At 36.6% G+C, this 25288-nt stretch overlaps 3 protein-coding genes and 1 long non-coding RNA gene across 11 annotated transcripts; 3 read left to right on the forward strand and 1 right to left on the reverse strand.

The window, feature by feature from the left end:
- Window positions 1-2188: 2188 nt before the first annotated feature.
- Window positions 2189-7048, reverse strand: LOC141600815 (uncharacterized). Its single transcript, XR_012524334.1, has 2 exons — window positions 6965-7048; window positions 2189-2856 (listed from the first exon to the last, which is right to left on the reverse strand). It is a non-coding gene; the product is annotated as an uncharacterized LOC141600815 (long non-coding RNA).
- On the forward strand, window positions 5230-11723 carry LOC141600792 (putative inactive receptor kinase At5g58300). 7 transcript variants are annotated; one of them, XM_074421043.1, is made up of 5 exons: window positions 5230-5274; window positions 5753-6291; window positions 7928-7981; window positions 9235-10580; window positions 10857-11723. In XM_074421043.1, exons 4-5 carry the CDS (start codon window positions 9302-9304, stop codon window positions 11489-11491), a joined length of 1914 nt encoding a protein of 637 aa, XP_074277144.1. In that variant the 5' UTR covers window positions 5230-5274; window positions 5753-6291; window positions 7928-7981; window positions 9235-9301; the 3' UTR covers window positions 11492-11723. The 7 variants fall into 7 exon arrangements, with proteins under 7 accessions (XP_074277144.1, XP_074277149.1, XP_074277147.1 ...); XM_074421048.1 differs by lacking the exons at window positions 5230-5274; window positions 5753-6291 and adding an exon at window positions 6569-6740; XM_074421046.1 differs by lacking the exons at window positions 5230-5274; window positions 5753-6291 and adding an exon at window positions 7242-7327.
- A 2302-nt stretch (window positions 11724-14025) lies between these two features.
- Window positions 14026-18483, forward strand: LOC141600820 (thioredoxin H-type). Of its 2 annotated transcripts, none has more exons than XM_074421080.1 (5): window positions 14026-14349; window positions 15200-15282; window positions 16043-16159; window positions 17056-17178; window positions 18109-18483. In XM_074421080.1, exons 2-5 carry the CDS (start codon window positions 15262-15264, stop codon window positions 18259-18261), a joined length of 414 nt encoding a protein of 137 aa, XP_074277181.1. In that variant the 5' UTR covers window positions 14026-14349; window positions 15200-15261; the 3' UTR covers window positions 18262-18483. The 2 variants fall into 2 exon arrangements, with proteins under 2 accessions (XP_074277181.1, XP_074277175.1); XM_074421074.1 differs by lacking the exon at window positions 14026-14349 and adding an exon at window positions 15002-15086.
- A 1438-nt stretch (window positions 18484-19921) lies between these two features.
- LOC141600831 (sm-like protein LSM7) lies at window positions 19922-24303 on the forward strand. Its single transcript, XM_074421087.1, has 6 exons — window positions 19922-20032; window positions 20696-20762; window positions 20945-21026; window positions 22585-22656; window positions 22990-23042; window positions 23835-24303. Exons 2-6 carry the CDS (start codon window positions 20760-20762, stop codon window positions 23922-23924), a joined length of 300 nt encoding a protein of 99 aa, XP_074277188.1. The 5' UTR covers window positions 19922-20032; window positions 20696-20759; the 3' UTR covers window positions 23925-24303.
- Window positions 24304-25288: the final 985 nt, after the last annotated feature.

Genomic DNA, 25288 nt, shown 5'->3' on the forward strand with positions numbered 1-25288 from the left:
GTTGTATTCATTACCAGTCAAATAGATAGCATTTGATATGACATGTTATCTATAATTGAAACACAAATTAGCAAAAGAAATTGTTCATAATATCGTTATGTTGATATTTTCATCTAAAGAGTTACTAGATGAACAATTTTATATCGTATTTAATACTCTGAATAACTTTGTGATGTAAATAAAAAATTATAAAAATGTGATTTTCTTATCATATGTACAAAGACGAATCAAACAAGATATCAAATAACTATATTTTCTCTTATAGATTATCGAAAATATTAAATATTTTCTTGAATAATGAATAGTGTCAAAAACACAAATGATGTGTTTGGAGTTGAATTGCGGGAGTACAAAAGGAATGATCTCTTAATAACTTAACGTTTTTTATCACTCATATTAAGCCTAAAAAAAGGTAAAAACCCATACTGAGTATAATATCCCTCTTATAAAGTACGGAGTAAGTGATGTAAGTTCGTAGAATTGTATCCTTTGAGAGGTAGGTATAACTTAAAAGTTATAACTAGACTTGACAAAATTAAGCTGATGCAAATGACCCCGCCCAAAACCTAAACCGAGGACTCAAGTGTGACCCTAACCCGAATCAATATAACTTGACCCGAATGTTTATTGGTGCAAACCAACAATTAACCATGACAAGTTTGATAATAATACACCAGAAAATGACCTGAACTCAAAATGATACAACCAACCTGATCTGACCCGAATTATTACAAACTCAAAAATGACTCAAGTCAAAATTATCAGACCTAAACTCGACTCAATTAACCTGTTTACCACGTCGAATTATAACATAAGTTATGTAGAATGCAAGAGCTAGAGTAGTCCAGTTGGTAATTGCATCGGTCTCCATGTCTAAGTCCCTTAACCACTCAGCTGCATCATCTCTCAAGGAGAAAGGGAATAAAGTTTGCTTGACCTGATCTTGAGACACCCTAGCTGTCAAAGGAATAGAACAACAATAAGTAACAAGTTTCTCCATATGCTTTGCGGGGTCCTCTCCTGCTTTTCCTCCAAATAAATTCCTCTCTATCAAGCTTATGTAAGAAGGCTTGATCTCAAAAGTTCCCTTATCAGCGGTAGGGAGCTTGAAGCCTTTAGGAATATAATCAACCGTGGGTTCGGAGTGACTTGCTAATGTAGGCATCTTTGGTGTTGTAAAAGTCACAGCTGCAGAAATAAGTGTGTCCTCTTCTAAGGACGAGTCTACTGCGAAAGTATACCGCTCGTAGTCAAGTGTACTCAAGTCTTCCACTTGACTTACTTCTCTTTGAAATTTTCGTCAGTAGCGAAAAGTCTTTTCTCGCTCGGAATCAAACGGTAGGATCTCTAACCTTTGTTAGACACAGGGCATACACGAAAACAACAAGAAAAGATAAAACTGTCTCAAGGAGCTGAAGTTCCCAGAAACAAAAGACAAAAATAAACAGAAACAAACAGAACAATTGTACCCTCCCCGGCAACGGCGCCAAATTTGATAAGGTTATTTTCAGTCGTTGCCTTAATCAAAATAAATCCTACCTTAGTACTAACAAAATAGGTAGCGGTAAGTCAGGGTCGAATCCACAGGGTGGCGGTGATTATCTAGTTTGTTTATATTTAAATTTGTCTTAAAGTAACCAATTGTGGGGCTTTGATTGTTTGTATGCTAATCAACTAATTGCAAATAAATAAAGACGAATAACAATAATATTAAAGAGTCTAGGGATCGGGTTCACTAGGTCGTCATCAAAGGGTAGAATTTAATTCATTGATTGAGCAATTTATATTGGTAAAAGTCATATGATCAGTCGATTCAATATTTCTTTTAGATCTAATTTAACATGCGATCGCTGTCATTAAATTATCTCTATTCAATTATCGTGGCCTATACTAGTCTTAACCCGGCCGGTGATAATCCTAGTTTATGCAAGACTAATTAATCAATTCTGATCAGTAATTAACTAATTAGAAGTAATAAGATAATCAAACAACAATTAAGAGCAATTTAACAATCAATTCATAATAATCCCTTTTCTAACAACCTAGATCCCCTTTCACCCTGGATTAAAGGCTTAGCTACTCATACTAATAACAATAACAACAATAACGATATAAGAAAGCATAATTAAGAACATAAAGATGAACAAGTAATTGAAATAGTAATTGAAGAAAGATTATAACAATACCGTAATTAAAGGCAATAGATCCGAACAATAATTAAACTAAACTAAGTATTTGAGAGAGTTTTCTAAAGTAGCTATACTAAACCTACCGAAAATAAAGCATAAGATAACCTAGAGTACGAGTTTTGGTATTTATAGTAGTCATAACCAACTTAAGGAAATTTGCGGAATATTATGAAAACAAGTGGTTCCTCGATCGAGCCTAGGTGCACTCGATCGAGGCACCAATTCTCAGATACCCCAACTCTCGATATTGCAAAGTTTATTGATTAGGTTGGTTCCTCGATCGAGCCCAAGGTGTACTCGATCGAGCATGAAGTTCCTCGATCGAGCCTCACTGTACTCGATCGAGGCACCAATTTTCCGCTTCACGCACTGAACTTCAAACGGCCGCCATTTCTTCGTTACTTGTCAGAAGCAAGCGATTTTTGCGGCGTTGGAAAGCTAAGAAGATAGGCTTTCACCTCCAGTTAGAATCACTTGAAAATCAGTTGTAGAACTCGAGATATGGCTCTTCAAAGTAGGCACTTGTAATAAGAAGCTCTTTTCTTCGTGTTTTCTTCTTAACTTCTCTTCCTTCATTCTTATGGATTCTCGTGCCATGCTTCGTGTATCCCTTCATGTCCACTCCGTGGTGCCTATTTCATTCCTTTGCTCCTCAAATGCATCATTCCTGCATTAAACATCAAAAGGCGGAAGTACCGACATTATAACATAAAATGCATGTAAATGATATAAACTGGCACGAAAACCGTATCAAAAGTAATTAAGGGGAGGCATAAATATGTATATAATTATGACTCATCAGACACCGACACTCCTTGGACACACGTCGAAATGTGTCGGACACCTATAAAGCTGTGTCTAACTTTCAACATTTATTCGAGCACGTGTCCTACGCGTGTCCATGGTATTTGGACCGTGTCTGATGCGTGTCCATGACATTTGGACATTATTTGGGGTGAATGGTATTCTTTAAACGAGAAATGAGTTGTCGAAAGAGATTGAAGAAGATAATGAAAATGAGTTATAATTAAGGACAAGTTTTATCTTCACTTATTTAAATTTAATATTAAATACTTTTATAAAAATAAAAGGGATATTCTACATGATACCCCTCAATTTTTCGACATTCTACATGGTACCCCTACACTTTTTAAAACATACATGGTACCCCTAATTATTGTTATTATCACTAAGTGTACCCCTAAACTTATTTTCCGTAAATTAAATTCAGTTTTAGGCGTTAAGTGATGACTTGGACGCGTAACCAAGCTTGTCGTTTATTATCTCATGACATAAAGACTCTATTAGGCTCAATATCCATCTCGATACTAATATTTATTGATATATATGGACCAAAAAAATTTTGACGGAAAATTTATTGATTCCCTGCCAAATTATCATGTCCAAAGATGGATATTAAGCCTAATAGATTCCTTATGTCATGAGATGATAAATGACAAGCTTGGTTTTGGTTACGCGTCCAAGTAATCACTTAACGCCTAAAACTGAGTTTAATTGACGGAAAATAAAGTTTAGGGGTACACTTAGTGATAATGAAAACAATTAGGGATACCATGTATGTTTTAAAAAGTGTAGGGGTACCATGTAGAAAGTCGAAAAATTGAAGGATACCATGTAGAATATCCCAAAATAAATTTGAACGTTTATAATTATAAAATTTATATTTATTAAATTTAAATAACGTGTTCCATGTCCTAAATTTCATGGGATGTCGTGTCACGTGTCCGTGTCGTGTCCGTGTCCGTTTTGGTGCTACCTAGATTACTAGTCAAAGAGATAACATTTGATATGACATGTTATAATGTTATCTATAATTGAAACACAAATTAGCACAAAAAATTGTTCATAATATCGTTAATTCGTTATGTTGATATTTTCATCCAAAGAATTACTAGATGAACAACTTTATATTGTATTTAATACTCTGAATAACTTTGTGATGTAAGAAAAAACTGTAAAAGAACACATAAAATGATACTCCCTTCATTCAACTCCAAACACACGACATCATGACACATATGCCAATGCAGATTAATATCTATAATTAAGCATTGTAAAAAATTCTAAAAATGTGTTTTTCTTATCATATGTATAAAGACGAATCAAACAAAATACCAAATAACTATATTTTCTCTTATAGATTATCGAGACTATTGAAGATTCTCTTGAGTAATGAATAGTGTCAAAAACACAAATGGTGTGTTTGGAGTTAAAGGGAAGGAGTACAAAAGAAATGATCTCTTAATAACTTATTGGTTTTTATCACTCATATTAAGCCTAAAAAAAGATAAAAACCCATATTGAGTAATAATATCCTTCTTTATAAAGTACTCCCTCCATTCAACTCCACTTTACATGTATTCCTTTTTCGTCCATTCAACTCCACTTTACATGTTTCCTTTTTAGGCCAAGAAAATGACCATTCTATCCTTATTCACACTCCATATTTACAAAAAATATCATCCATACCCCACACTAATCCACCATAAAACCCCACCTTTATATTTTTTTAACATTTTTAACCCCACCATTTTCTTTCCCTAGGTACTTTTTATAGTTTTTTTAATCCGCTCCTTAATACCCGTGCAAAAAGCAAACATGCGAAGTGGAGTTGAACGGAGGGAGTACGGAGTAAGCGATGTAAGTTTGTAGAATTTTATCCTTTGACACGTAGGTATAACTTATAAGTTATAACTAGATTTGACAAAATTGAGCCGATGCAAATGACCCGGCCCAAAACCTGAACCGAGGGCTCAAGCGTGACCCTAACCCGAATCAATATAGCATGACCCGAATGTTTATTGGTACAAACCGACAATTAACCATGACAACTTGACAAGTTTGATAATAATACACCTGAAAATGACCTGAATTCGAAATGAGACAACCAACCTGATCTGACCCAAATTATTACAAACTCAAAAATGACTCAAGTCGAAATTATCAGACCTAAACTCGACTCAATTAACCTGTTTACCACGTCTAATTATAACATGACATCTCATCATCAACTAATGTTGCACTAAACAATCCACTTTTCTTAATAAAAATTCCTTAATTAGGAGTCCATTTTTGAAATAATGGTCAAAAATAAAATATTTGTCGTTTTGGGTCGGTTTTGAAAATATTTGTCAAAATGGTGTCCACGTAGGCTCGGGATTTCTAGACCTGAAACACGCCGCTACTAATGGCGTGTTTTGTGAAGAAAACACGCCATTAGCAGTGACGTGTCTTTACAACAATTTTTTCCTCAACTGACTGAACTTAAAAAAAAAAAAAAAAAAATTACATAAGACACGCCATAGGGGGTGGCGTGTTTCCCCTCCGAAACCCGCCATTCCCAATGGCGTGTTTGTTTTAGTCCATTTTTTAATGAAGTTTCTTTCCTACTTATTATAAACACGCCATTGATAGTGGCGTGTTTTAGGTCCAGAAATCCCGAGCCTACGTGAACACCATTTTGACAAATATTTTCAAAACTGACCCAAAACGACAAATATTTTATTTTTGATCATTATTTCAAAAATGGATTCCTTAATTAGTGAAAAGAAAAGTGAATTGACTACACTTTCCATTTACAAAAACAAATGTCAAAAACAGATCAAATAACAGCAAGACACTTTGCAGAACAGTCTTCCTTCTACTCTTCTACTATAAACAATTTTTGTGTTTTGTGTTTACAACATTTTGAAACCAACTCACGTTTTTTCATCAACCACTTCTTCACTTTCACTCCATTTCCCATCAATTTTTACAGCCTGTACATCCTCATAAACATTAAAAATTGCAAAAAATTGTAAAAACCCAAAAAAATGATGATTTTCCATTGAAAATGAGCTTAATTTAGTGAAAGTGATGTTTATTGAGATCTGTGCATGTCCTACATTATTAATTAACTTGATGCCGTTAGCTTCACGGTGAAGTTTCTACATAATTTTGGGGATTAAAGTTGAGAAAAACAAAAGGGTAAAAAAGTGTGTTTTTGAGGGATAAAGGTGTCAACTTTTGGATGATGTTGTTGTTGTTGTTTGAGAAGAATAACATTTTGATGAGTATTCTTGAAGATTTGCCGTTGGAATTTGTATGACTTTTTGGTCTTTTTACTGAATATAATTGTTAGAATTAGAATAATTTCTAAAATGTTGGTCCTTTTATTTAGAGTAAATTATCAATTACACCCACGTCAAATGCACATTTTTACATTTACTCCCACGTCAAATTTTTTTAATAAATTACACCCAAGTTAATCGCTTAGTTTATAAATTGCACCCAGAGCCATTTTCAGGGGAAAAACTTGATTAAGTGACGAAAATGCCCCCGCATGTTTCTAACTCAGATTCAACTTGACTCTTCATTTTACTTCCCCCCTCTTTCACTTTTTACCCTATTTTGTTCCCAATATTTCCCCAAAATTCTTCCCCTTTCAAATTCCCCCAAATTTTCGCATAAATCCCAATTAAATCTTGATTATTGATATATTGATCATCCGTCACCATCAATCACTTTACTAATCATCTATAAGTTGCCCTTGTATCTCTTCTTTGAAATTTGTTTGTTGGTTAATTTTTAATTTCTCTTGCTTTGATAATGTCTAGGTTAATTAGTTAGGTTAAATTTGTTTGTTGCTTAATTTTTGATTTCTCTTGCCATTAAATTAAGTTATAAATTTCTGGGTTTGTATTTCTTGGTTTCAATTTCTGGGTTTGGGATGATGAACACAATTAACGAAAATAAAATAATGTGGAATGACTTACCTTGAGATGATGAACACAATGAAGGGAAATAAAATTAGGGAAGAGAGAAGAGAAGGATGAAGAGGCAATGAAGGAGGAGGAAACACTATCAACTTAATAAAGGAATGAAGGAGGGCAAAGTTGTCCAAATTTTAATATTTTACCCAGAAAATTTGAAAATTGACGGAAATTTGGCCGGATTCCGATATTGGGTGCAATTTGTAAACTGAGCTATTAACTTGGGTGTAATTTAATAAAAAAATTTGACGTGGGAGTAAATGTAAAAATGTGTATTAGACGTGGGTGTAATTGATAATTTACTCTTTTATTTAATTATTTCTCTTCAAGTATCTTCATTGATTGAAATACGCAGCTTAATTTTAGGTAATTTGAGTTTTTTTGTGTGTTTAGATTTGTGGGTTTTTGGTGTAAGTTTTGGGATAAAGTCAGCTCAATTTGATGGTAGATGTAAAGGAAACCACCAGGGCGATTTTGATGCTGACGAGTTTGACCCTAGGTCATGAGTAGTTGAGTACCACCTCTCGTGACTTTACCGGCTCAATTTGATTGTAGATGTGGGGTTTTTTTAGAACTCCAATTTTTATGTATTAGAATGATTTTGGAGCAAAATGTGGGTTTTTGTAAGCTCTATTTATGGCAAATGTGGGTTTTTAAGATACCCAATTGTTCAATTTTTGCATTTGATTGGAGTAAATGTTGTATGTTGGATTTTAAGATGATGGGTAGTTTAATTTTCCAATCTTATAAATTGGGTTTCTTTGTTTCTTATTTTGATTTATGTTACTCTGACTCGACTGCAAGTATCGTCCCATAGGGTTATTTTCTGTGAAGTTCACTCGACCAAAGTGAAGTGTCTGAGTAACATAAATTTGGGTATATGGGCATATGGGTGTTTAATTTCTTGGATCTATGAAGTTTCTGTTAGCAAGTTGTAATATTTGTTTGTTCATGTATGATGTGCAGAGAAATGGATGATTGATGAGTGTTCTTGGTTGAGCCCTCAATTCCTTCACACATGTAATGTTAATCTTCTTGCTTTCATTATTTGTACTTGTATGTTTAATGGCAGTGCTAATGCTACTGATACCAATTTAATTACTGTACAGTGACAGTCATCAAAGTAGGTAGCTTCTTCATTCATGGTAGATGACTGATTACAACGGTCGGTTAATTGCGTATTGTATCTACATAATTATTGTTGTTGCACACCAAATTTAGGGATTAAAGAATGCTTGTTTTCTTATCTCAACTAACCTTTGTCTGCTTGATAGTGCTTCCCCTCTTTGTCTAAAAACAAATGGCGTGCCTTTTTCGCTTCTTTTCGCTTTAGATGTAACTTTCCTAGTGTTATTTTAGCTCGTTTCTTGCATTTGTAATGCAAGTGATGATGTTAGATAGTGTTCTAGATTGCTTGGTAATGTATTAATTTTGGTATCGGTAATGACGTCTTTTTCTTTTGCATTAAGGTTCCTCCTTAATTCTTCTCTTTATTACACTCTTGCTTTGTTTCTATATCATGTTTGATTTAATTAGTATTGAACCCGGCCCACGCACATTGAATACCTGTGAACATGATGGGTCTGTTGTGAGTGAAATACTTGGGAAAACCAGAAAAGCATTCATCATCCTTAGCTGGAGATTGTCAAATATAGCATTCATTTTTTATGGTCCTGAAATAATCAGTTGCAACTCCCTACTTCAACGTGTCGACCCACCTATCATGTGTTTACTGCATAAGAGAATGTGAAGCATCTTCACTGTAGATCACAATAGTCTGTCTGTCTAGTTCTTGTGTCCATATTCCTTATTCAAGTGACCGAAATGAGCGTAGTGTAAGATTCTTCATTAGCTTAATGGTGTTTGCTTTTGAATTGTGGGTCTTCCCTATCAGTGTAAAGTCGATTGCTACACGCATTCAAATTGTCGATTGCTTTTGAGAAAAAAAGGAGGCGGTCTGAAGCAGTGTTGCTGTTAAAATGATCCATATACCCACTAATTACCCATTCATATTTTTGATTCAACCCTCATTGTCGTATGTTATTGTCACGATATGTCTTTATATATGAAACAGTGTAACAGTCTCAGAGGAGACTAACTACATACGGAATATTTATTGTTTGCATTTCGTACTCCAGGGATTTATTGATGCTAAATGATTTTTTGTTGTACACCCTGCTTTTAGGTTTCTCAGTCTCAATATCCACCTTTTATTGTATAAACTGAAATATAAATAGACAACTTATCTATCACTTATTCTTTGTCTATTTCAGGCAGAAGAAAGAATTGTGTCGACTACATTAATCACATTGTTTTTGGGCTCAAGCCAGAAGATCACCTATGAAGAACTTTCTTTTGACATTTCTGCCACTGTTCTTACTCAATTTCTCTCTTCATAGTTATGCTGATCTGAGAGCTGACCAACAGGCTTTGCTTCAGTTTGCCACTCTTGTACCTCACGGTCGAAAGGTAAACTGGACTTCGAATGCTCCAGTCTGCACTTCTTGGGTTGGCATCACCTGCAGTTCAGATAATAGCTCTGTAATTGCTGTCAGACTACCTGGGGTCGGACTCGAAGGTCCTATCCCACCTAACACCCTTGGAAAGTTGAGCAGTCTGACGATCCTCAGCCTAAGGTCTAACCTCCTCTCGGGTAGTCTTCCATCTGATTTGTTGTCCCTACCTTCCCTCCAATATGTATACCTCCAAAGAAATAACTTATCTGGGAATATTCCTTCATCTCTATCCCCTCAGCTAAAGACAATAGATCTCTCCTTCAACTCTTTTGACGGCAAAATTCCATCGTCAGTCCAAAATCTAACAAGTTTAGGCAAACTATACCTTCAAAATAACTCCCTTACTGGATTAATCCCGAAAATCAATGTCACCTTGCTAAAATACTTGAATGTTAGCAATAATCATCTAAATGGCTCTATCCCATCGGCACTTAAAGGCTTTCCTGATTCAGCATTTAAGGGAAACACGGGCTTGTGTGGGCCACCAATTAAGCAATGTGTGGGAGTTCCTCCTCTTTCTTCCCCTTCTCCTTCTCCCACTCTTGTGTCTCCCCCACCTCCTCGGAAACACGTCTTGAGAAAAAAACTGAGCACCACGGCTATCATTGGCATTGCCGTGGGAGGAGCTGTGTTGCTTCTCCTTCTACTACTAACCATACTCTTCTGTTGTTTGAGGAAAAAGGACGGTGAAGGAAGTAGTGTACTTAAAGGCAAGGCATTTGGTGCCGGAAGATCCGAAAAGCCGAAGGAAGAGTTTGGTAGTGGGATCCAAGAGGCTGAGAAGAACAAGCTTGTTTTCTTTGAAGGTTGCTCCTTTAATTTTGATCTTGAGGATCTATTGAGGGCTTCTGCGGAAGTCTTGGGGAAAGGAAGCTATGGGACGACCTATAAAGCCATCCTAGAAGATGGGAAAACAGTGGTTGTTAAAAGACTGAAGGAGGTTGTGGTAGGGAAAAGAGAATTTGATCAGCAAATGGAGACGATCGGAAGGATTGGTGAGCACTCCAATGTTGTTCCCTTGCGAGCGTATTACTACTCCAAGGATGAAAAACTTCTTGTGTACGACTATGTGACAGCTGGTAGCCTCTCTTCACGCTTGCATGGTACGCTTTCATATATTTCTTTGTTACTATTATCTTTAACGTTTCATTTCCGATGGGGTAACAACTACTATTTGTTTGGTTTTGGAATTAATGGAATTGATGCAAATATAAATATTATTTCGTTATGGGTAAAAGGGGTAAAGTTGTGTTGATGTGCCTCCTCTACCCTCTTACCCTGCCATAAGTGGGATTCTTTGAGGCGGTTTGGTAATTTGTTAGTGTTTTACTTTGTATGAGTGCATTTGGCCATTGATTTGACATCAAGTAAACTTACAGGTGGAAGGGACGGCGAAAAACCGCCACTAGACTGGGAATCAAGGGTAAAGATTTTACTAGGAGCTGCGAAGGGAGTTGAGTACATCCATTCAGCCGGAGGCGGGAAGCTCACACATGGAAACATCAAGGCCACCAATGTTCTTCTTTCTGATGACCTTACTGGTTGTATCTCAGATTTTGGCCTAGCTCCCCTGATGAGCTTTCCGGCCGTCCCCCCTCGAACTGCGGGCTACCGGGCACCGGAAACAATTGAAACCCGGAAAACCACGCAAAAATCAGACGTTTATAGTTTTGGTGTGCTACTCCTGGAGTTACTTACAGGAAAAGCTCCCGGACAATCACCAGGACGTGATGAAGTGGTTGACCTTCCAAGGTGGGTCCAGTCGGTGGTCCGAGAGGAATGGACAGCAGAAGTTTTCGACGTGGAGCTAATGAGGCACCAAAATATAGAAGAAGATTTGGTTCAAATGCTTCAAATCGCCATGGCATGCGTCTCAAAGGTGCCTGATATGAGACCCGACATAGGAGAAGTAGTAAAGATGATCGAAGAAATCAAGCAGTCTGATACTTCAAGCAGGCCGTCTCCCGAGGCAGAGGGATCCAAGTCTAAGGCCCCAGAAATCAAGACACCCTAATGGAACACTTAACAAAGGACATCAGTGATTCTGGTAGGGTTTAAGGTTAGAAACATAAAATGTTTGTCATTCTTTTCATGTGCAAATCTTGTTTGTTGGGGGTGGTGTTGTAGTTACATTTCCGGACACCGGACACCTCTGTTAGTGATTGAAACTGGCCAAAGCCAAAGAAGTGTTTAGATTGTGCTCAAGTATTCAAAATTAAGCATATGCTGGTGAAATTCTTGTAAAAGATACTTCAGGTAAATTAGCCACAAAAATTGTTGGCCTACAAATAAGAAGAAGAAAACAAGAAGAGTGTAAATTAGCCAATAGCCACAAAACCTGATGTTATGGTTAAAGGATTAGGGAGTGGATTTCAAATGGGTTTATTTTAACCTTACTTGGATTTGGGAGGGATTTGGACATCCAAATCCAATAGGTTTGCCAAACATGCAAATTGGTCCAAATCTAAATTTGATAATACAATCTTGGTTCCCAAACACACCATAAGTAGATTTGATGTAGTGATTCTTACCTAAAATGTAATAAACGAGACACCCAAAAATCGAAATACGGTTTTTTCTAACGTGTACCTAACGACACACATTAATAAGTTTAATAAGGAAAGATTTATAAGATATTCTCCTTAATTATGGTAAATTTGAGTTTATAAAGTAAACATATGACCAGGAGGAGTAAAGTATATCATAAGAATAACGATTTTACTACTATGTTTTACATTACCCGAGACATAAGATAAGAATAAGTATAAGTATAAGAATTAAGAATATACTCACTCTGTTCCGATCATTTGTTGTCTTATTCCATTTTTTGGTATTTCAGTCAATTGTTGTCTTTTTTATTTAAGAATAAACTTGGTAAACAATTTGATCATTTACACCCTATTTTGACCCACTTAACATTTAATAATTGATATCCTTCTTTTTTCCTTGATCTTAATTGTTTCTTCCAAGTTCCAACCCAAGAACATTGCATTGGGCTGGAGTCAAGAATCAAGATATCTGATTACTACTAGCCCAACAAAAATTAGCATGATAATCCTCCTGCACTCTTGCAAAAGGAGTCTACAAGTCAAGCTCGTAGTCAATATTGGAGGATAAATTACACGTGTGGTTTGAATAATGGTCAACTCTAGGAAGGCCGTGTTGAAATTTCAGCAAATGTTAAACGTGCTTCCACTGCATTTCCCTTCAAAATGCAGCATTTCCCTGCATCACTTAACAAGTTTCCTCTTCTCCATTCACCAATTTTTTTTTTTTTTTTTTTTTAATTAAGAGCTTAATGTTAGTATACAATTGATTTTTGTGACATTGTTGTATGACATATCATTAAGACCTATTGAATATTACTCGGGCTAAAGCTTGATCGCGTCAAACTCTAACATTTTTTATCGAATGCATTTATCCTTTTTTTTTCATCTCAATTCTCTTTTCCATGTATCTATCTTACAAATGATGGCCAAAGGCCTCTATTTATATTAAAAGAAATAAAAACTAACATTGAATCTAGTCCTACTACTTGTAGTCTAAATACAAATGCTTGAAGGAAAGACATTGAACATAGTCCAACATCAAAAACAATGAACAAAATACATTGAACATAGTCTAAGATGAAATGGTAGGCATATTAGTATCAAAAGGATAAATCATTTATGAGTATTGTTATTGAGTGACAAGTGGACAATAAATTATGTGAAAACTACTTTTAAAAGTATTCTAAATATAAAAATGTAAACAAATGTATGAAACGCTCATAAATAGAATAAGTAAACAAATAATCAGGTCAAATAGAGTATATAATAACCTCCAAATCACCTCAACTAATTGAGCCCATTATCTTTTGCTATTATAACAAGTTCTTCAATAGTGGATAATAAACTCATAATCACAAATTATTATTTGTGTATTATTTAAGACAGAGACATTCGTCTTAAGTTTAAGGGAGATTAAGGGTGTGTTTGGATTTGGAGGGAAAAGAAAGGGAGGGAATGTAGGAAATTTAAAATGCATTGTTTGGATAGAATATAAGGGTGGAAGGAAATGGAGGGCGAGAGATTTGGAGGAATCCGTTTTCCCTCCCCCAAATCAAATCAAATCAAAATCTCTTCACAATAGGCAAGATTTGGAAGAAAATTGTATCCAAAACACTCACACTCCATTTCCCCTCCCTTTCTCTCCTCTCATTCTCCCTCCCATCCCTTTCCCTCCACTTTTGCTATCCAAACACCCTAAGTCTTTGTTCTTATGCACTAAATTTAAGCTTTATTCAGTTCAGTTCAACTTTCTACACTAAATTTCAGCTTTATTAAGTCACGTTATTAAGTTTAATTTAGCTAATTTCTTTACAAATTAAGTGAATAAAGCTGAACTAAATGAAAGCTGAACTGAACTGAATGAAGTTGAATTAAACTAAACTGAATAGACTTGTGCTGAATTCAAATGGACTGAAATTAAGCAAAAAAGAACAAGACTTTACTTAAATTCAATTCAATTCAACTATATTTAATTCAGTTCAATTCAGCTTTATGAAAAGAGCAAAACCTGATCGACTCATAATGTAAGACCAAAGCAAACCTCACCATACATTATTCAATAATGAATGACCAAAGCATACCACATTAGTTTGCACTCTCTTTTGTTTCTTTAATTAATTGCCATTCATTTATTTCATACTTTCCACAATCATATATTCATATTTGATCTGGGTTACCTTGACATTTCCTCATCATTAACCTAATCTTTTTAATTTCAACTTTCTATTGCTTATATAAATTTAATTGACCAATTCAATTCAAACCCTCAATTCATAATCCCATAATTCCTGCTCAACCAAATTCATCATCATCATCTACAAAGGTTTGTACAATTCTTCCCCAATTTCTTAATTTCTCATTATATTATGGTAATTACTATTGATTTTGATTTTGTGGGATTAAATTTATGTACTAGAAACAAAAAGTCATGCCTTTTTGGGTCATTTTTAGGTTTATTATGCATTCAAAACCCTGTATTTATTTTGAACTATTGTTGCTCAATTGCTAGCTGAGTTTTTGATACAGAGAGTTTGATGACTGATGAGCTTATTTATTGCCTAATTACTGGAATTTTGGAATTTTAATGAAAATTAGACATTTTTTAGTGCATTGTTTTGATTGGTCTGTGCTGTTGTTTCATTATGTTTGATGGTTTTGTCATATGTGTAATTGTTCCCTTATTCTTGTGTAAAACGGTTTTATTGTAGCGGATTTTCTAACATGTGTGCCCTAAGGACACATGTTAAAAGTTTTTGAGAGGAATGTTTGGCAGTACATATCTTGAAAAAGTGAAGTACTTGATCACTTTGTCATTTTCCAATGAACTATTTTTCGTCGAACATTCATTTCAGGAATCGTTAACCTGTACCCTTAGGGGACACGTTAGAAAAACCGGGTAAAACCATCAACTAAAGTCATAGATACCCAGAACATTCATTTCAGGAGTATAACTTTTTTTTTGTCGGGGTGAAGCTGCCTTACATAAGAATTTGTGTGAATTTGCTGTTCGAGAGCTTTATTGCTGCTGAATTTTGTACATGTTTATGATCAGTTTTCACTGTTAGTCTTTAGATTATTGAAGTTATCTTCGAATTAGAAGTGTAATTCTCTCTCTGTCTGGTTTTTCGCCAACTTGCAGTATGCATCATTTTGTCAAGTTTTTGTTTTTTCAGGTGATTTTTTCTGCGATAGCCGACTAGTTTTTGTTGCCAGTTCAACCTTTATTGGCCATCCCATGGGACTGTGTGCTTCTAAAGTAAGTGTCGTTTTAGGATTTAGATTTCGCACTTTTGTTTCATAATATTTTCCCTTAGATGTTTGATTTCTAAAATCTAGGTGATGGTTAGATCATAGTTGAATTGTCATTATCATCGTCTTCTTTCTTAGATAATATATATGTTAGCCTCTGAGGTACATTTTGCAATTTGTTATACTTGTCATTTTGCCGCCTTCATGAAAAATGTGACTTACGGAGTATATACAAACTAAAAGTAACCATGATGGGGTGATGGGCTACTTCATGTGATCATGCGATGTCAGTTTGTGCTGACATTTAGTATGTGGAACTAGGCTTGGCAAATGGGTTAGTCGGGGCAGGTTCTGGTCTGGTCAATTGGGGTCAGGTCGCTTTCGGATAAACAATTATCGTGTCATTTTTCGGTCAGTTCATTTTCATTTGTGGATCGGGTCGTTTTGGTTCAATTTGAGTCAGGAGTTTGCCTTAGGTAAATCATTTCGGGTCAGTTTGGGTCTATCAGGCCATAGTAAATTTTTGGTATCTCGGGTCAAGCTTATCGGGTTGGGTCATATGGGTCGTGTCACTTATGTGGAAGCATATTGGATGAGCCTCTTTTTTTCGGAGACAGGGTAAATTGATCGATCTTAAATTCTTAACGGGAGTCATATACTGATTGAGTTTGTCAAAAAGGGTTTTAATCATGTAGATAATTTTTGGTGCTTAGCGACACTTGGATAATCAATTGACATTGGTATTGGATTTTGATTGTCGTTTTCAGCATAGTGAAACCGATGATTCTTCTCACCTTATTCTGCCTGGTGGAAAAGTGAACCTTGTAACCACGAAAGAAACATGGGAAGGGAAGTTGGCGCAAGCAAGTCGAGAAGGCAAAGTTGTAAGTTTCACAGCCTCTTTGGTTTCCATAAGAATGGTGTTGTTATGCTAGTAGTTATTAATCCCTTTAGTTTATATGAGGTACTCGTTACGACCTGTGTTAATTTTCTTACTTTCCTTTAGCTTGTCATATTTAAACTTCTTACTTCCCTTTTTAGGTTGATCATATTCAAATATCGTGCTTAGAATCTTCCCTTTTGTTATAATTTTGGAGTGACCCCATATCTTTGTGTAACTTGCATTTTCCTTAGCACATTATTGGTGGTGAGAGTGAAGCTTTTTGAGACCTAATAATGCATAGAGTGCCAAAGATGGAGATTTGAACTTTGGAATTTTTATATATCTTTACTTATAAAACTCTCCAAAACTCCCATTTGTGATTATTGCCCTCTTTAATTTATCCCAATTCATTCCCTCCTCTCTTTCAGCCTCGGTAGTCAAGAGTTCAGATCATTTGTCTCACTTTTATGTCCCATCTCGTGTTCCACTACGTTGGTTTTGTGAAATATCATCCCTCAAGTAATAAAATTGGTGGTCTAATGATGTATCGTAAATAGAAGATAACGGGACATGTGATGGGACGCGAAATGGGTGGGCAACTTCTTGTCATATGACATTCTCATTATCATCTAGACATACTAATGTCAACGGTTCCCACTTTCTGGAATATAATCATTTTGCCAAAAAAAACGAGATGAAAACGGTGTTGTTATTATGCTAGTCATTAAAAAAAGTCACAAGTAATAACAAATTGAGCTGAAGTGTACACATGCCGAATGTACAATTGACGAACATTGAGATTTTGGTAATAGATGTTGAGTGTGTTGAGACATTACTTTTGACTGATCTACATTTTGCTTGTCAATGCTTAGTTTGATGGCGGTGCTATTTTGACAGGTCTTAGCAAATTTTAGTGCAGCATGGTGTGGACCGTGCAAGGTGATTGCACCCTATTATTGCGAGCTATCTGAACAATATCCGTCCTTAATGTTCCTCACCATTGACGTGGATGAACTCGCTGTAAGTCCTGCAATTCTACATAATAGAGAACATTATTCATTGCCATACAAGAATTTCGGGTTTAATGTCTACAGACAGTTGGGTTGCAGTAGTTTGTTGTCTTGGTCTTACCCTAAGGGACTTTGTTGCAAAAAAAAGGGAATGGAGTAGTTTTAGGATGAAACCTTCTTACCCTGTGTGCTGTAAGAATTCATTAGTTCCTTCACCCGAAAACCATCTACGCAAAAAACATCTTTTTTCAATATCTATTCCTTTATTTGTCTCCTCATAACCCCACCCCATCCCACCCTCAAACAATCATCAGAACTGCTTTGCCCAGCCGACTCGACCACCTCACTCTCCAAGTACCACCTTCCGTCCCTCTTCCCCAAAAGCCTTCGCAGTCTCTTCTATCTGAATGGCAGCCAAGCCTGACTCTACACCACGCCTCCTCTTATGAGTTGTGACCATCGCCTTCCTCCCACCCTATATTTCTTCGACAATTCAACCACCATCTTTTCTCCGTTAGCACCTCCACCTCCTCCATCACCATTTTGCCAGCCGTCTCTCAGCAGACACTTTCAATCAACAATATGTGTTGATAACGGGTTTAGCGTACGATTTTGCATCGCCACCAGTGGAATCGTAAAATCCTACCTTGAACCCTTTCCATGCTGCCTGTTGCCTACACTGCTAAATCCAGAACTAAATAACACCCTTGGGGGTGTTTGGTCACCCCTTTTAGGAAAGAGGTTATACAAGGCAGCGATGGTGGGCAAGCTGGTGACTGGCGGCAGTGGTGGTGAACAGGGGTTGGTGTGCGAAGGATGTGTTGATGAGGTCTCATCATGAGACGAGTAGACGATTTCCTCTCCCTAAAATCTGTCTAGGAAATAGGGTAATCTTTAGCCATTTTTTGAGCTTAACTTGGTTATCATTGTTACGGTGCAGGATCTAAGTACTTCATACGATATAAAAGCCACCCCGACTTTCTTCTTCCTAAAGGATGGACAACAAATCGAGAAGCTGGTGGGTTCCAACAAGGCGGAGTTGGCAAAGAAGATAACTGCCATTGTAGATTCGCAGGGACAATGTCCCCAATGAGATTACGAGTATATTTTTAGTTTGTTGCTTGTGGAATTGTGGGTTAGCCTCAAGTCCTATAACTTTCCGGTTACTGCTGTAAAGTCTGTGTAATATATTGGATGAAAATTGAATGTTCGTAATGTTCATACCATGAAACGAATGTGCTGAAGACTTGTAGAGTTGTGGTACGCAACAATTTTGATTATTTGAACCAGGGTGATATTGTCGAGTTTCTTGTAATTCATCGAATTTATCTACTCTATTTCTTTCACTTTTATATGCCAAAAATTTAGGCGAAAAAGTAGAGATAAGTTGAGTGACTGCGACACACAGAAGTGTAAGGAGTCGAATAGCGTACTTCTTTGCCACTGTTATTGTTTAATCTATTTATGTGAAACCGGACCGATTAACCATTCAACTTATTACGAGCTAAATGTGTAAACACATCGATCAATTTAACTCGATTAGCATCTAGCCCATCTACAACAACATTATCCAGTGCCTCGGTGGTTCCCGCCTATTGTGGGGGTAATGGGGTCGGATATTCGGATGTATGCAGTCTTATCCTAGTGTTAGCAATACAAAGAGACTGTTTTCGAATTACTTAAGATGTGGAGGACTGCGCCGATAGACCGCTATTTCACAAGAGCAAGAAACACAATCACCTTAGTGAGCCATTTTGATTTATTCCATCAAAATGAGGCACCAAAGAGTTATTGAGTCATTGGCTCCATTGAAAAGATGGAAGACATCTCTAGAAAAATGATCAATGATAAATCAATGGTTCACTTTCGGAATTTTTTTGATAAATCAATAGTTGGTCTTAGAAGTGGTCAAAACCGATAATAAGATTTGGTTCGGACACGGTTCAAATTGGCAAACACCGAACCTAAACCAAACCGTATGAAATAGTTGTAAATTGTTCTTTTAACTGTTTAAAATGGTTATAAAAGGTTCAATTAATGGATAGTTGTTTATCATTTTGTATATGCTTGATGTTTTTAGTTTCTAGCTTATTTTTCCAACATTGTTTATTCTATGGTAATTATATACCCGAACGTTTTTTTTTTGTTAAATAAACTTTATTACTATCTAACGATAGAGCAAGAGGTTTATGTTTGGATTTACTAAAACAAAGTAAAATGATTTCTTTATTGTTTTATCCTTTTCCATTGGTTTTAAGTAAAAACCGTCGGTTTGGTTAACCGATTTTCTAAAAACCATCAGTTTGGTTAACCGGTTTCTAAAAACCGTTCGATTCACCAACCACTTTGACAAAATAGTACTTCCTTTGATTTTTTTATGTTCCCATTTCAATAAAATATTTTCTCATGTCCCGTTTTTTTATGGACACTCCAAGTAGACATGTACTCGGGCCGGGCTGGCTGGGGCGAGCCGGGCTCTCCTGGTCAGACCTGGGCCAAGCCAGGGGGAGGGGCGGGCTGGGATATGCTTGACTCGGATCAGGCCCGAGGCGGGCCAAGGACGGGTCGGGCTAACGGGCTTTATCAATTTATTTTTATTTCTTATTATTTTTGCTAAAATGGCGGGCCAAAGCAGGGCCGGGCTCGAATTTTAGGACCCGGGCTACAACCGGACCGGGGCGGGTCAAATCAGTTGCATAAAAATATAAAATAACGGGCCGGGCCGGGCTGGCTGGCTCTAAGCCTCTAACTCCAAGTCGGTTTGCTGTATGGCATTCATGCTCAGAAAATAGGTCATAAAACTCACACCTGCTGTTGTGAGACTTCGCTCCGCGACTGCAACTTTCTATCCTTTCATATCAACTGTAAGTTCAGCATCCCCTTTTCGATTTCATTAATTCTGCTGCTATACATTTGTTCAATTATTTTTTTTCTGCGTTTAATTTTAGTTTCTTATACCCAGAAAAATAAAATCATTGAAATTTATGTTGGGTTTTGTTCAAATTGGTTGAGGGTAAAAATGTTTGTTAGATTATTGAAAAAAAGTTGTGTTTTTTGAGTACCCAATTAGGGTTGCTTCATGATTTTCCTTTTCAATTGATTTTGTTTTACTGTTGCTGCAATCTATTGAAAAGTTTATGGTAAATTGCTACTTCATGATTAATTGGTAATCTTCCACTTTCTTGAAGTTGGGCATATGTTAAAATTGTTAATTGAACTGAATTAGGTTTAGTGAGTACCTATGATTTTACGCCGAGGGTATGATTTAATCGAAGGTAAACAAATGATTGGAAGGGAGGGAGTATTTTGGTGTCACTGTTACCTCTTCCTAAAATCTACTCCCTTCGTCCCAATCATCATTTGTTTACCTTTGATTAAAATACTCCTTATGAAGAATAAAAAAGGTTAACAAATGATTGGGACTGAGGGAGTACATTTTTGATAATATTGTTTCAGTTTGAGGGTAGCAAGAACCTTTTGTAGTTTAGACTTCCGGTATCTTATTTGACTAACTCGTACTTTTCCAGGTCTGATCATCGTTTGTCTTTTCACTAACACACTAAAGCGGGAAACTTGAGCTATAACCAAGCAATGGTAAGATCTTGTTGTATCTTTGAATTTTGTATGTATTAGGCTATTAGGGTTTCAGATTTATTGGTGCTGGTAGAAAAGAAGTTTTGCGGCAAATGCTGTTTGATGGACAACTTGGCTGGTGATTGTTTGTTTGTTTGTCTATGTGCTTTTGTAATGCTAAAAATTATGTTTATATGTTTCAGTCTAACAGGAAGGAAACAGTTCTAGATCTTGCCAAGTTTGTAGATAAGGGAGTGCAAGTCAAGCTCACTGGTGGAAGACAAGGTTTGTTTTGGCTCTTTATTCTTTGTAAAATGGGATTCTTTTTCTGTTTATCCTCTGATTGCTAGTTGCTTGTAAGTTCCTTTCGAGATTAGGGTGTTTATTGTAATTCATACCAAGTTTGTGATGCTTGGAAAAATATCAAGGAGGTTCTTAACCTTCATATAAGGAGTTCTAGAGCCTTGATCTATGATAATATCAATCATAGTTCTTTCAAACATCCATTTAACATCTTGGCTCACGCAGTTGCTGCGTTAGTTACTTAGTTATTATCTTTGCTTTTCATTTAAGCAGGCATTGCGTGAGTACATGAAAAAGTGTTTTTTTGTAAGGTTTGTGCAGTGTATTTTCTGAACGTAAGCCACCTCTGGCAGTCTGGCATATCTTCATTTGTGGTGGCTAAAGTCCTTTAAACACTTTGTATGCCTGGGTTGTGCGTCGTTGCTTTCACGCCTTTGCTACGAATCCTGCCACAGTGATATGTGTATTGTCACTCATTCCTTTCTCCCTTTTTCAATCTGTGTCTAGCTCTCACTGTCTAATGTTGGAGCCACTATCTTGGCGTTGTGGCTAACTGGCTACTATACAAAATATAACCATGGACTGCAACTTTTTGATCTACTTTGGCGTGCCATACTGTCATTGCATTGTGTGCTCAATCAATCGAATGTTGAGAACATGAACAAGAGTTAAAGAAAAATGTACGGAACTAGATAAATAGAAAACCAGATTCGTCAATGAAGTAATCAAATTAAACGTAGTTCCTCTAGGCCCAAGGCAAGGCCTTACTTCTGTATTGAAAAAAGAAAGATTGTATGCGATGATCCGTAATGAAATCTGTGTCGGTTTGCATTGATGGATTGTTACTTCACTATGTTAAAAGTGAAGAAATTCAGTGATTTGTTTTCCTTTATTCCAAAGCTACAGAATAGTGTTCCCCTTCTTTTTTTGCGAATTTCTTATAAACCTAGTCTTTTGGGCTCAGTTGAGATAGTTTATACTACTTTAGCTACTATATCTATTATTCTCCCTACATTTCTAGTCCTTTAGCTCATTTTATGTGTATTTCTTTGCACTCAATTTTATGTAACGTCAACTGTCAAAAAAAAAAAAAAATACTTTTTGTAACTTGATTCTTGAAAATGTATACCTATTTTCTGGCTTGTCTCTAAGTGATATGGTCTCTATGGATGCCCAGCAATCCTCCATGAATCTGGTTCTTTAATGTGGATACTTGCAAAAATGTGTTGCTTTCAGTTTCTTCGTATTCTTTTCACATATAATCTGCTCGTTTATTTTCGTCATTATTATGACATATGTCTGAGGAGCCAAGGGAAGGTAAAGGGAACCTGGCTCCAGGAGGCTACCAACCTATTTAGAGCTGAATGTAGTCCCTCTAGGTCTAGGGCGCCTAAATGAGCAATGCTTTCATGAGACCTCCTACGCTTGAGCTTCCACTAGCACTCTTAGAGAGTTTATTTACGCTGTGGATGGGCCATATTTGTCTACTTGGTGATACTCCATTGTTTTTGGCATTTTACTTATCTTTATCCATTTACAGTAACTGGAACACTAAAAGGATATGACCAGTTGCTGAACCTTGTGCTGGATGAAGCCGTCGAATCTCTGAGAGGTATGAAAGCTATTTACTGAAGTAATTATCTTCATTGATGGGATGCAGTTGATGTAGAGGAGAGTACGTCTTAGTTTTCATGTTCTGCTTAATTTATTTTTAAAAACTTTATTTATGACACATCGGCATCACATAATAATACTATAATAGTAATAATACCTGTCTGGTCATGTGTGTAATATAAATTCAGGCTCGACCTCTGTTACCAATTGATTCTGTGTATGCATGTTAATATGTGTATATCTTCGAGGGACTATACATTTCTATTAAGTTCAGGCATAGTATTGAATGCGTTATTGGTTTGTGTATAACTTGAGTAAAATGTGGTTGCAGATCCGGATGACCCGCTCAAGACTATTGACCAGACCCGGAGTCTTGGATTAATTGTATGTTCTTCTTGCATCCTTCTTCCTTCTGTCTTATACTTGTTTCTCTCTTCCGCTGGCGTTGAGTGAAGGCTTTGAGATTAAGAAATAAAAGTTAGAAGTGCTTAAGAATTCATTAGATAGTCCCATAAAAATAATAACCCTAATATTAGGCGTCACTTCTGAATTCTGTAGTGGTGAAGAATGAAGATGAGTTCCTTCTATATAGCTTGCATCATGGAGCAGTGTAGAAATAATTTCGTGCTAACACCGCGGAACATACTTTGTCAAACCATTTAAGGCCAAAATTAGGAAAACTTTGATATTTTACCAATTTCGAACCCCACTTACCCACATGGGTCTCCGTAAAAGTTGGTGTCCTATTGCCTCGAAAGGCTTCGCTGTAGCTCGCTTGATTAAGCTTCAAGCCTCCAACTAAGCGTAATATATCAGCAGGACATTTGAAAGGTTCTTAAAGTAAATAGAATGAACTTCCAAATTTCTATCTCAGCTCCTAGAGCAAAGACTGTCCAAGAGAGCACCGTGGACCAAAGTAAAAAAATTCCATTGTTGGAAAGCAAGAGGTGGTGTTTCTTCCCACGGCCATATTCTTGCTATAGCTTCGTATCCATTTGTCCTATTGTAGGGGTAAGGTTTCTTGTTGCTCTCCAAGGAGAGAGCATAAACGGAGGGCAAGACAAATGCTCTCCATTATTTACAAATGTATTTGGTTATACACTCTAGTTGGACACGGAACTACTCTTGATTGGAAATATGGAATGATGAATCTAAAGTAGTATGTTGGTCTTGCAGGTTTGTAGAGGAACAGCTGTGATGCTAGTCTCCCCAACTGACGGAACAGATGAAATTGCAAATCCGTTTGTCCAGCAAGATGCTGTTTAAGATTTATGGGGGCACTCTACTCTTGTTGTATCTCGACAATGACATGGTTAATAGTCAAGACGTGATGTTCCTTATTGACGGGTGTACTAATCTGCGAGTTTGGTTTTGTGTCGTAATCTAGCCTATTGTCTGTCCAACTGCTTAACTTGTTGCACCTTATTAAGCCTTAGTTTTTGTCGGCTGTGCCCTAGGCTCTTCTTTGGAATGTTTCTTTCTGTCGAACTACTTTATCATTCAGCTTTAAAACAGAGATGATGATTGATGGGAGTTTAGATACAAATTCCTTCTAGGGTATGCAAATGTATCTTCTATTTGGAGAGGATCCAAACTCAACCGCTAGAATGCGAAAGAAACCTAAAAGATATCGTTCATATGTTCCTATAAGCAGGCCATGCAATCGTTTCAGCCCCTTAAGCACGTTCTTTCAGTACCTTGTTATTTTTGCGGATTTGAGACGGGCTAACATGAGGTGCTAGCGAGTTTTAGATGGGTTAACAGGACGTGTCTTTGTAAGTTTCTGAAGATGCCTTGTTATTTTGTAGGTCGAATGAACCTGGTTTAATGGACGGGACGATCCATGAATAACTTTGTCCTACTGGAGTCTATCATGACATTTACCAGTAGGATCATTATGAATCAGTCATTTAACTAATCAATTACGGTCGTCTCAGGTTCAAATTGGTCAATTCAATTAAATCACCTTTACCAAGTTTAATTGGTTCACTAAAAGATGCGTGACAGTCTTACAATAACGTTTTCGAGTTTCAAAGTGCTGAGTGTCTAACACAGGCCCAACACCCTTGAGTTCGGCCTTCTCGTGGGTCCGAATTGCCTTGGGTTTCCGTGGAGCTGAGTAGGAATTAGTAAAAGTTGCAAGACACGGTGGAAATTTGAGAGTTCTGAAGTAGGGATGACAGTTGATCGAGTTCTGGTCGGGTGAAACCTCACCCGTCATTTTAACATCTCATCCAACCCATCCGCGGTTTGTGAAATTTATCAAATAGATCATCCAATCAATACAAAATTGAATGATGAAGCAATTGTCATCTAGAAAAAAGCGCACCTATTTTGTTGAAAGCATAACCTTATATAGGGAAGTTATTTGGTTGCAGGTAATTGTCACGTACCATACACTTACCAAATACATTATGGTAATAATTCTTGGCTTGCATCACATTGTTTCTTTGCCTTGGTATGAAATTCAATGATTCCCATGTATATTCAGTAAGCTTTCCTCAGCTGGCTGCTTGTTAATCTTACCAAGCATTACTTTATTTTAGAAAAGATTGAAACTAAAATGGGCACGCCGTTTCTAGCTCGGATTGAGTACTTTTTATTTACTTTTGTTGTCTCGATCATTTATT

The sequence above is a fragment of the Silene latifolia genome, chromosome 1 (assembly GCF_048544455.1).
Source record: "Silene latifolia isolate original U9 population chromosome 1, ASM4854445v1, whole genome shotgun sequence".
NCBI classification, from domain to species: Eukaryota; Viridiplantae; Streptophyta; class Magnoliopsida; order Caryophyllales; family Caryophyllaceae; genus Silene; species Silene latifolia.